General features: G+C 41.4%; 1 protein-coding gene across 3 annotated transcripts in view; it reads right to left on the bottom strand.

Annotated features, from left to right (window-relative positions):
* Positions 1-634: 634 nt before the first annotated feature.
* The window catches only part of CALCR (calcitonin receptor), a 155,268-nt gene continuing 143,243 nt past the window's right edge, over positions 635-12,659 (bottom strand). For 2 of the 3 annotated variants that reach the window (XM_063412197.1, XM_063412206.1), the window contains exons 12-13: positions 10,329-10,370; positions 635-4,121 (exon numbers count right to left, since the gene is read on the bottom strand). In XM_063412197.1, coding sequence (XP_063268267.1) covers positions 3,900-4,121; positions 10,329-10,370 — 264 coding nt within the window. In that variant the 3' untranslated portion in view covers positions 635-3,899. Of the gene's footprint in view, positions 4,122-8,633; positions 8,986-10,328; positions 10,371-12,659 lie in introns of those variants that run through there. The other variant, XM_063412215.1, reaches the window with a different exon arrangement.

The raw sequence follows: 12,659 nt of genomic DNA, 5'->3' as shown, positions 1-12,659 counted from the left end.
TTTTTGCTTGCAGTGAGAGAAAAAGGACCAGAGTCAAAAAATCAATGCTGATGTCCTTTAAAAATTGGATGGAGATAATTGTTTCTTTTAAAGACAGGCTTATGATGTCCTGAAATTGGATTATGAAGAAAATCTTAAATGGCATATAAGGAGAATTAAATACCTCCCTGCCCCAGCAGAGCACAGTGCCCATCTTTGCTGCTGTGAAATCATGCAAAATAAGTTTTGACAGGGATTCAGCAGGTCATCTAAATGGTCCCTATGGCAAGGCAGGTGAGCCAGGTCTAAATCATCCACAGTGCTGACTTTGCTGATTTGTGTTTCCTGAGACTCACAATGCCACAACCTGGTTAATCATATGAACCCAATACTTCCTTTTCCTACATGCTCAGCAATGGGAGCCTTCTCAGCACTCGATTTCACTGGTTAAAACAGCTGTCCTGTATTAGGATGAGGGCAACATTCTGATCTGTATTTGTGATGCTGAGATTTACTTTATTTTCTCAATTATGCTCTGAATGCTCAGTAAAGGGGTTCTTAAGTACAGATTTGGCATCCATCTGGAAGTTCATAAAAAGTTGTGTAGAGGGCAGAGAGGGCATATTCACACTGCAGATTCTCATTGGCTTGTTTCAATGCAAATAACATGTAAGTTAAAAATCCTCAAATTTTTGAGCTGTATTTAACTTCACAATGACTCACTAAACTTTTAAAATTCCTAGTAGGGGAAATGGAGGTACCTTCACATTTTCAGTGTCTCAGATTTCCATCTTTGTAAGTCTGTTCATATTTTTTTATTGAGGCTGGCAAAGAATGGGAGAAGAGATAAAAATCCACCACATTTGCAGGTTTTTTCTTATCCCAAAGGAATGTCATTTGGCTACGCGAGCACTCTGTAGTGTTTTAATTAAGGGAGCATTATTTCTAACAATTTTAATACAGAGAAAATTGTCTATTCTACTTTTGTTGCTGTTTTATTTCAGATAAAATATATTTATTAAGTAAATAAAATAAAAATCAAGTCTTACTTTCAACGTCCCATGCCACAACAAATATTTTAATTGGTGTTTCTGTACCTTGCAAAGAATAACAACCAGCATCCATCTAAATCTATCTTCCTGATAGATTTAGTTGCTCAGAGCAACCACACAAAACCTTCTGCCAGAGCAAATGCTCACTAAACTGGGTTTGCATGTGTTGGGTGTGGTGTTTGAGAGGAAACAGATACTGCAGAGGTGATAAATGTGAGATTGCTTTCCTCTTAAAATACACCTTGAATCCATTGATTCAAGTGTCAGCTCCTTCTGTACTTTTTGATATTCATACATTAATTATGTGTTTCTGCTGTCCTTGTGAAAGCTATTAGAGTCAAACAACTCTACTGTCATAATTGGAATTATTGAGGTTGTATCAGCATTCTCAATATTACTCTCACTAGTGTATGGAGCTATTTATAAAGCAGAGAATAAAATGTACCTTATGTGTGCAATGATGACATTTCAAACCATCTTAAGATGAAGAAAAATAGCATTTCCCATTGGAAAATATTTTGATTAGAGATTACTCAGTAAGTAGCTTTAAAACTCAGCCTTTCCTACAAAACCCAGGTGTGATGACAGCCCTAAACTCAGTGTGTATGTTATATCAAAATATTATATATTTTTGTGGCTGGAAATCATCATCCCTTGACTGAAACCAAAGCTTCCATAAAGACTGACAGAAGCACACCGAAGCTGCAAACAATATCCTAAACCTTGGATCCTGAATCTGACTTTTCAGAGCACTCTACTAAACAGAGCAAGAAAATATCGTTAGCAAGGAAGAAAACAATCAATACAATGGTAAAGCATTTCCATTTTGTACATCCACATGAACATAACTGACTGTGAAACAACTTGCACTTACATGTTGTAAACGTGTACATTATTAAAACCGATATATTTGTCATAAAACTCTCTATATTATGCACATTTCTTTTACAATCAGCTCATTTGTGTCTTCAGAAAGCAGGAATGCCTTCTGCAGCCCTCCTGGGAAGTGCAGTGTGCCCCAAAGCTATTCAGAATAATACAGGTTCATAGCACAGCCACTTTATTGTCTTTAACAACTTAGTGTTCACTGGTGAATGTAGAAATAGCAATGTGAGAAATACTGTTTCAAAAAATAACTGTCTTTGCATTCCTTGAAGACTGAAAAATAGACACGTGGTTTGAACGAACACACATGATGGTATTTTCTCTTGAGTGTTCTGCTGGACTGACCATGTGAGGATCTGCACTGCCAGCAGACAATTCCTTCTTGTTCCCCAGCTCCTCTTCTGTTCTTCATGGCAGAGCCAGCAGCCCCCTCCTCACCCTGGGGACATCGTGCTGTGGTGCAGGGCTGGTGCGTGTGCTGGTGGCGAAAACAGCAGCCCCTTCCCTGCAGGGCATTGCCTCCTGTATGGACAGGGCGAATCTGGTCCCTCCTCACAGTGCTGGCTCTACAGCTCTTCCTCAGGAACTCATTCTTGGAAGGGACTTCTCCACTGAGATGGTGACTCATGTAGCTGGACACATATACTATATTTTTCCCCCATTTCAAATCTATAAATTGAGGGTAAAGCTTGGGGTCTGGTTGTGTCAGGGAAGGAAAATCAGCCGGGCTGGACACAGTGTTTAGAATTGGTGTCCGATCACTGTGGAGGAAATGGCCTCATGTTTTTGAAGTCTACACTGAACTGTATTGTGTAGCTCATTTCTGGGCACTGAAGAGAGTTGCTCATTGCTCCTCTAAGTTAACAGGGATTTGTCTTCTAACTTTAGAAGTGGAAATAGATTATAAAGGTTTTTAACAAGACCATCTAATGATTAGGAACTCAGGAGAGTAAGGGATTCTAAATGTAGATGTTTCCTGTGCTAAGATATTGGTTTCTGATTTCTTTCATGGGAAGATTTACTGCCATGATCACAAATTTATAACAGAGACAAGCACTTATCTAGCACTCAACTCAGAATGCCTATTAAATAAAACCATAATTCCCAAACAAATTTCACCGTTTATTCAGAGTGAGAGAATTGTGTCTTAATTATGAGTTTCCAGGCAGACAATTTTTCCTATAAATAAATATTGGTCAATGAAATCTATTTTGTTCAATGAAATCTGTTTTGAGATGCCTTCAGGACTTGTGTCATTAAACATGAAGACCTGATCTGTTTCTCTGAGGGTGTTTGAGATCTTGGTATGTAATGACTATTTCATCTCAATTTCCTTTATGTCCCTGCTGATGGGATGTTAATATTTTGGGTTATCCTTTGTGGATGATAATATTTTGTGGCATTCTTTGGAAGGTATCAAAATTTCAATACTTTGGAATGACTTTCTGCTGTTCATCAGTTTGATTTGTCTTGCAATGTGCAAACCTTTTAAGCAGTTATCAAGCTCACTAAAAGGGAAAAATAAACTACTCCAAGTCATTTACACTTTGTGAAAGTTGATGGTTTGAAATCTAGTGTTAACAAAAAATACCAAAAGCAAAAAGTGCTGAAAGCTTCCAGTTGCCACACACTGGTTCTTTCTTTCCTGTTTGCTATCGGCTGCCTGGGGTAGTTACGGTGTCAGGTGGTCACTTTATACAGCTGCTATCAGGAGATGTGGAGGTCATGCAGCCTGGTGGGCAGGTCCGTGTTCACTCCCTGCTGCAGGGCACGGGAGAAATGGTGTTCCCAGGTCTGCATTACACCCGCTCTACATCACTGCTGTCTGGGGCTGATGTGGTTTGAATAGGATGTGTCCTTCTGCCTGGGCCTGCACTCTGACACAGCATCTTGGATTTCCACACTCCCACCCTTCTCCCCAATTTTTTCACGAGCAGAACATGAAGCGATGTGGTTGCAGTGGCCGGTGGCTAGGCAGATGAGCTAGGCAGATGTCTCCCCAGATTTTAGTGCAACGAGTTCAGAGTCCTCTGCGTATCTTCCATTCAGCTGCTCATTGTTGGAGTCGTGATGGTAGAGGTAGACAGGGACCTCTGTGATGGACGTGGCAGTGTAGGAGGTAGATCGTGTGGAACAGTGCTCGCGGCGCCTTTGGCCCCACTGGGTTTTGTACTGTGTCCATTGCCTCTTGAGAGCTCCTTGCACCTGCCGGGGACACACACGGTCAGGACAGGCAGAGACAACCCCTGTGACAGGAGAGGGGAGGAGAGGGGAGGGGAGGGGAGGGGAAGGGGAAGGGAGGGAAGGCAAGGCAAGGCAAGGCAAGGCAGGGAAAGGCAAGGCAAGGCAAAGCAAGGCAGGGAAAGGAAAGGAGAGGAAAGGGAAGGAAAGGGAAGGAAAGGGAAGGAAAGGAAAGGAAAGGAAAGGAAAGGAAAGGAAAGGAAAGGAAAGGAAAGGAAAGGAAAGGAAAGGAAAGGAAAGGAAAGGAAAGGAAAGGAAAGGAAAGGAAAGGAAAGGAAAGGAAAGGAAAGGAAAGGAAAGGAAAGGAAAGGAAAGGAAAGGAAAGGAAAGGAAAGGAAAGGAAAGGAAAGGAAAGGAAAGGAAAGGAAAGGAAAGGAAAGGAAAGGAAAGGAAAGGAAAGGAAAGGAAAGGAAAAGGAAAGGAAAGGAAAGGAAAGGAAAGGAAAGGAAAGGAAAGGAAAGGAAAGGAAAGGAAAGGAAAGGAAAGGAAAGGAAAGGAAAGGAAAGGAAAGGAAAGGAAAGGAAAGGAAAGGAAAGGAAATGCTGATGCTGCAGATGGATTCTTGCCCCTGAAATGTCTAATGCAATTTGATATCTGAAGAATCTCTGCCTTGAGTAATGAGCCTTTGCCATGAAGGGCAGAGTGTAAGCACACTCCATGAGCTTGCCAGGACTAATTTTGTAGAAAGAGCTAGGACAGTTTGTTTTTGTAGAAAGATCAGGACAGCTGAACAGGGATTTTGTTCTGATAATTTAGGAATAGGTTCTGTGCTCAAAAAAATATAGAATGTTCATAGCCTTCTGCATGGCAGAGGATTTCAACCTTTGAACAGTCATCTGCTAAAAATAAGATATTTTATTGAACATTTACATTAAGGGTGATGTTATACATGGTATTAGGAAATGATTCAAACTATTGAGTTTTGCCAGGGAATAAGAACTTCTCCAGCTGCATGTCCATGCATGGCAACTCTTGATAGTGTTGTGACATGAGCAGAAAGCGGGGAAATCCTGGCTCTTTTTGTTTCAACCAGTGATTCTGAACAACACAAAGTGAGAATAGTAGCAGTTTGGCACAACAATCTGGTGTAAATGGCCCTCTCCTCCAGAGGAGGGCAGGTGCAAGTGAGGCACTGTGATGACAGGACTCTACAAGTTTCTGTGCTCCTGTGGAGGGGGCACTGTTTGTCATCTGAGAATATATTGCTAGTCACCTTCTCCTAACACATAAAGAAAAAAAAACCCCAACGGCTGTGTGGAGGTTAATTAGATATCGAGCATAGGAAAGGCATATGGTCACAATGAACTTTAATTACTTGGGCTGTGAGCAAGCTTTACTATGCCAATATTGAGAGTTAAAGTGAAATAGCTACATGAAGGGATGTTTTACAGTACTATCACCCAGGTTTATTACTGAGAAAGAATTACTGGGTTAAAGAGTAATGCAGTGGCAGCATTTTATACAGAAATATTACACAAGTTAAACTTTGTAAAGATTTTAGTCACTTTAAAACTGTCGTTTGATATTACAGTATGAGTATTGTAGCTTTGTAGCCCCAGAAGCTATGGGGAGGGACTGGAAGAAGAAATCTCCAGAATACTAGGACAGTGACTTTCCCCATGTGTCAGTGGGGTGGTGGCATCTTGGGCAGGCACAAGGAGGATGATGCAGAAGCCGTGTCTGTGCCCTGTGGCCCTGCCCACACCGCACCACGGCCACCAGCTTTTGTTGTTGTATTTCTCTGGGGAATGGTTTTTCCCTCCCCAGAGACCCCTGGAGTCTGTAACCATGTAGTTTAACCCTCCGTCCCCTTTCTGACCCTATTGGCTGAGTTCCAACTATCTCTTCCTTAGCAGGAGCCTAGGTAAGGCCCTGCTCCTCCTCATTAGTCCTCTTTCCCCCTGAAAACCATCGAGCATAAGTGTCTACATCTGGGGGTTAGAGCCTCTTTTGGAATCTTTTGCCTTGTCCCTGAAATATTCCTCCTAAGATCTCAGCTAGCCTAGGAACTCCGGGGGGGGGGGGGCTGCAGGGGGAGTATTTCACTTTGTGACCTTCTGGCCTTCACCTCTGCCCCAAGCTGACTGTGCTTGCACTGCACAGCACTTCATCCATGTGGATTCATGCCAGCATTTTTAGTGAAGGCAGCAATAGCCTGCTCTTAGAGTCTTTCTTTTCCTCTCCTAGCCCTCTCCTTCCCCTGCCCCCTGCACAGAGCCCAAGGCTTTGATCACTCTTGCATGGGGAGAAGAGGTGCTGTGCAGGGGAGAAGCTCCTGACAAGCTCCCCAGCTGCTCTCAGCTGAACTGGAGTCTGACATCCACCAGGGCAGCCACAGGTCTGGAGGTGATAGTGTGGTTAACTGGAGTGGGAAGAACAATGTCCCTGAGTCTTACGGAGCCTGTCATGAGGAGCTCATACTTTTCTTCTTCAAAGGGAGTGACACTTACATTCTATGTATGGTGAATAGACAACAGACACATCCTTTCTAGTTCAGCCCATGATCATAAGTGCCATTATACAGGTCTAAAAGGCTCCACAGAGCAGTGAATGCACAAGGTCAAAGTGTCTTTTTTTTGTTCTCGGCTGAACTGCTTGCTTGTACAAGGATCTGGACAGAAATGGATAATGGATTGTACAAGTTGCTGCATTTGAGTAAAACTTGCTAATCTAGTTTTCTGCCATGATTCCAAAAATCTCAGATGATCATAACTCAGTGCCAACTAAAACCATTCAGGCATGGATTTTAAATATGTGAGCAGCATTACCGAAAATCACATGCACAGCCACGACATATTAATGATGGATGAAGCACCCGGGGACCAGGAGGCTCAGGGCCATGCCTGCCATGCTTTCCACTGTGATGGCAGACAAAAGAAAGCAAAGACTGAAGCCATGAAGAGCCCAAGTTTAGTTACTCTGGTCTTCAGGATTTTAAAGGTTTTTCTGTTTTCTGTTAGCCTCAGAAAACACCTCATTGGCACATAAGATACCTGGCTGTTTTTTCCCGAAATAGACTTTCCACTCTGTTGTCCAGCCTTGCAGTCTACAAGCAATCCCTGGCTTAAAAATGTGCTCTGGTGAGCAGACTGTTGCAGAGATCTAGTATCATCTGTACCAAACTGTTGCTGTTGGACAGAGAAACTACAGTGCTGCTGGACACCAACAGTTTATATGAAAATGTACAAGATTTTTCATTTCAAATGTTAAAAAAATTTACATTGTTCATGTTTTCTTTCAGATGAATGCAGACATTTATACAACCTTTTATTATTATTTTTAGATTTCTTTCTATAGATGGGGTCATGGTACTAAAGTGAGGTTAGTGAGGCAGTAGTGATGAATGCACTATAAAACACAGTAAAGTGGTTCTGAGTTTAGCATTGTTTGTCCCGGCTGAGGTTCATGTATTTCAGTCTTGAAGTTAAATGTTCCAGTAGGAAAAAGTAAATCCCAGATTAGCCAAGCTTCTGGAGTACTAAAATTAATCTCCTTGCCCCACACTGAATTTTCTCATGAGAAAGAATTTTAGCCTCTATGGCAGTGGGTTGGAAACAATCTAATAACATGACTGAAGACCAGACTGTATCTTTGGTCTATGTACTTCTGCATACACCAGGAGAGGGGGAAGTTAGCTCAATTTTCTTGGTTAAACTCAGATCAGTGCTCCCTTTGGAAGGCCCTAATACCAGCTTGGCATTAGTTTGTTGCTGTTTTTTAATAGGTTTTGTGCTTTATATATCTACAGATTGAGTAACTGCAGAAATAAATGGGAGGAAGGGGTCACAATCCTTTCATCCTCTCCTGGCCCAGCCCAGCCCAGTTACTCTAGTGCATAAACTTTGGTGAGTGTTTATGGGTAATGTGCTGTTGCAAGTAGCACTAGACAGTCTTGAGTGTGTGTTAGAGAGCTGTCATCTTTGACACTGCTTACCTTAATGGGAAATTCTAAAAAAAGCTTCCCTAAATAAAATTTCCCAAAAGAAAATAATGAGAGAGTTTTTCACTACTCCTGCCAGTGACAGTCTGCAAGTCTGAGGCAGATGCACTGATTTTGAAAATGGATGTAATGGTGAAAAGTACCCAAGCACCATTAAAACCATTCTCAACATGTCTGAGAAGCCTTCATCCTCACAGTCATAAGTTTTTACTGCCTGACATTGATCTGTGTTTCTGATCAGCTGTTCCAGCAAGGAGTCATCAATCGTGCATATTGGCAAGCAGATGCTTCAGATGTGTTCCTTAGGGCTTACCTTGAGAACTGTGTTCCTGGGGCTGCAAAGGTGGACATGCTCTTCTGACATTGCCAAAAGTACTTTGGAATTAGAGCTAGTCAATGAAACTAAGAAACTAATATACTTTAAGATACTTTATGTTTTCAGCACATTTTATTGTGACCTTTCCTATTTTTTAACATTGCCACAACCTTTAATCTAGACAAATCTGGGTGTTCTCATTAGAGATGGAGAATCAACCTTTTGCATGCAAGCTATAAAACATTAAGTGAATTCATTTTGCAAAATCTAATTTGAAAAAAGTGGAGGTGACACTGGAGAGAGTGAAGAAGGTGATGTTCAAGACCAAGATTTTGGGGTAACACATTGTTTGGAGGCCAGTGAGGAGACACTGCAGTACTGCTTGTACACAGTGATGCAGTCACTCTTGCAGGCAGAGGATGCTTCAAAAGCTGCCTGAGTGGTCTCTACTTTCTTCTCAGTAGGTCCTCCATACTAGGGAGTATCAGAAGTTTTCCTTTGCTTCCAGGGCATGTATATTCAGCTGTGTCACAGTGATGACAGTAAGGCAGAAGTAGAAAGGTGGTAGTAGCCTGCAGATATTGGGGACAGAAGTGTTTTAGGGAAAGAATTGCACATGCCCTCAACTTTGTTTCTTTGGACGCATAAACGCGTGAACTTGTGTAGCATGATCTTTATGGCTCTCATTTCATGTTAGGTTCTGATGTGATTAGCTGATCACATTTTGCCATTCTCTTTCATGCCTCCTGAGGAGCCATGCTACAGAACTGCAGCTGAGGCCTCTCATCTTTTTAATTCTTCAGTTTCTCTGTACATTTCACAGAGAGCCAGCCAGAGGCAAATGTACAGAGATGTTGACAAGTGGTGGCAGAATTTGATACTCTCTGCTGCCATGAACGTCAAATCAGCCAGTATCACCTTATCAGTAAGATAACTTGCTTCCAGTCTTTATTAAAACATCAGTGTGGTCATGTCTTGGAATTTGCTGGTTTCTAATAATATACAGGCACAAACAGGAGCACAAACATCTCTCTAGATTGACTTACTGAGCATTAGCATCACAACGTTTATTCTGTATCTAATCCATCTGCTCTTGATTGAAAATAAGCTTTTTAATGGACTTCCCAGCTTTGCTAAGATGTATGGTGTTTTATTATGCTACAGTTGGATGCTCTTGATGTGTTGAAAAAGCTATTTTCTGCCAACCATCTTTGGAAAATGGCTTGCTGGAGGAATTTATATGTTTCTTGACATTTTAACCTGTTATTTTTGTAAAAAACGGAAAAGTAGTAAAGTGGATCTAAACCCCACTGTAGGTGTATATACATATATCCAGCTGCAAGAGAATGGAGAGATCTTTGCCTCAAGGGTTTTTATTTCTCAGTTGCTACACAAGAAATGTAGATTGTGAAAAGGCCAGCGTTAATCCTCAAAGGAGTACAAGTAATTGCACTCCTCCTCCTCTGACAATGCAACTAGGGATGGATTTGCCATGGCTCTGGCCTGAGTTCCCCTCTGCATTCCTCAGAAAGATCCCTGAATGTTTTCTCTGCTTCTTATCGAGTGTTGTAGTCCTTACTGCTGTTCTGGGGCAGGAAGGGGAGTAAAGCATTTTTCTCCTCTACTTAGACCTCCATCTCAAACTTGCAGATAGTAGGGCAAGAGTGTCATGCTGTACCTCATTAGTGCCATCTGCTTTGTAATGGTAACACGCCTGATTAATCTGCTCAGAGATACTCCAGTCACACTCTGCACAGAGTTGTCAGAAATGCACACCCCTGCTGGTGTGTAGAGAGTAAAAGCAACTTGGTGTGGCTTCAAAGTTGGTATTGCAACATGCTTCACATCTGCATTAATGACCAGCAGGATGACTGTTTTACAAGTTCTGCTCATTTTCTGTTTTTCATGTACTTACCTCGCCATTGAAAAAGCAGAATATGGTAGCCACAAGTAAGCCCTAAGAGAAGGAAAAGAGTTTAGGTATCAGAATATATAGACTTCATCATATTTTGGAAATTTAGGCTTGATAGATGCAAGAGAAAAACATTAATCCACTTCCTCTGCATCACAGACACTCCCCATCTTTCACAAGTATGCTATTAAATGGATTTTTTCTCTTTTCATAATGTTTTACCATTCCCCTCCCCCCCCATATTACTAGATTTTATAGATTATCTGTTATGACTATGGAGTTGTTTGTATATAAGAGATGTAGAGAAGGAAAATAAAAGGTAGGTATGTATTTTGCTTATAGAGGAGAACCACACTGCCACTGATTTTGCTGAAGAGATGATAGAGGAATTTTGTCCTCTGTGTTGCCACTCGTTCATCAGAGTGTAACTATCCAGTTAAAATGTCAGACACAGAGAATCCAGCTGTTCCAGGAAGGCTTTAAACTGAACTCTATGTCAGGATAAATGAGCTGGTATGATGGGCATCACAATGGATGGAGAGGATATGAGAAGAGGTGTAATGTGGCCAGCAAAAGGAAAAACTCCACCACAGCACATGAGTTAGAAGGTAGGGAGGCAGAGAAAAAGAGACACTGCACATCATAGCTTGGTCATAGGTGGCTTCAAGTTCATTTCATCATCACCACAACTGTTCAGATAGCATCACACTACTGCTAGAAGATTAAACTGGGCCAAGGCAGGAATATGAGATGGGAAAATGTGAAATTAATAAGAGAGAGAATTCTTGCACAGAGAGCTGGCCATTCAAGACTATGTAGTTACACTGGTCCACGTCCTAACTGCACTTGCTCTTATTAAAATAGCATTACATAGCATCACTGGGAGCCAAATGCCTTAATTTAAAATTACTCAAAGCAGTTATTATAAACTAAATGTATGGCAGTTTGTGAGATTGAGGGGAAAACTGCAATGCAGCTTATGTTCCCAAGGGCCGCTTTGAAGAGCTTTACAGCTGTATCTTTTCTATAAAACCTTCATTTAAATGATTACCAGTTGAATTGTAGATAATGCTTTGCAAAATGTCTTGGACTCTCAGATGTATATTTTGCACCACAAATAGGATAAGCTATGACTTTTTAACAAAATGCTTTGGTAGAGATACACAGACTGGTTTGGACAAGCGCTGACCCTTCAATATTGACAGTCATTTTTCTCTAATAGATTTTCCTTGATGCAGAATTTGTAATTTGACATAAATTCAAATATCGACATGAAACAGCCTGTAGGAGGAGGATGAAGGCAGACATAGTCAGAAAAAAGTTTCTTTTCATATCTTGGCAAAGCAGTGACTATTCTCAAAAACCTCAAATCCCAGCATGCAGTAAACAACACGAAATAACCTGTCCATAAGTTTTGGGCTGAGAAGCTCCACAAAGTCCAACAAAACCTTACGACTCTAAAGTGGGACTTTGACAGAGCAGACACTCCTAAATCAAAATTTTTGCAAGGGTAGAAAATGGGCCAGTTCCTTGCAGCCTGTACCAACACTGTTTGCTGTGCATGCTGCAGAAATGGGCACAGCTGGGCAAAGCCTCTGCTCTTGAACTGCACTGTGCACCCTTGCAGTGGGGTCTGCTATGGTGCTAAATGTGTTTTCACTAACAGCAGTCAGCCATAATGGCAAACCAGATGGATCTGGATCTCCTCAGGGAGTAGGATGCTCAATGGACAATCCACATGAGGCATAGAAAATGAGGAGACAGCAGGGGGAGAGAAAGAAGCAGGGGGGAAGAAAGAAGCAGAGAAAATTTTTCTAGTTTTCAGTGAGATTGTTTAGGGAGAATGTGGGAACCTCAGTTCACCTAAGGACAGAAATTGAACCTGAATTATTGAACTGAAGCCATTTTCCATTTCAGTTCCTGTACAGTTTTGGAATTCTTCTGTTACATCCTGCAATTGCTCCACTTTACTGCTACTCTAGAGTGTAGTTCCCTTAACTAATGTTTTTCCTTCTGACAGAAAAGCTAAAGAGGAAGGTGGAGTGATGCCTCATATCCCTTTCAGTTTCTCTTCTAGTTTAGAGTGAGCTGAAACACACCTGGCTTCTTGTTATTTTGAGACCATGCATGTTGTGCATGTTCTGGCTGAAGAAGTTATTTTCTCTATTCTCATGAATATCCCATTTGCTCTGCCATGGCCCTCTGGACTCTGCCATCTATCTATTATTTCTATTTCTATTTCTATTTCTATTTCTATCTCTATTTGTTTTTCCATTTTATACATAAAGTTTTGCCCATAGTTCAGTGGACTGTTGTTATCTTCAGCTCTACAGC

This window comes from Prinia subflava, chromosome 1, assembly GCF_021018805.1.
Source record: "Prinia subflava isolate CZ2003 ecotype Zambia chromosome 1, Cam_Psub_1.2, whole genome shotgun sequence".
Lineage (NCBI taxonomy): Eukaryota > Metazoa > Chordata > Aves > Passeriformes > Cisticolidae > Prinia > Prinia subflava.
This window is presented reverse-complemented; position numbering and strand designations above follow the sequence as displayed.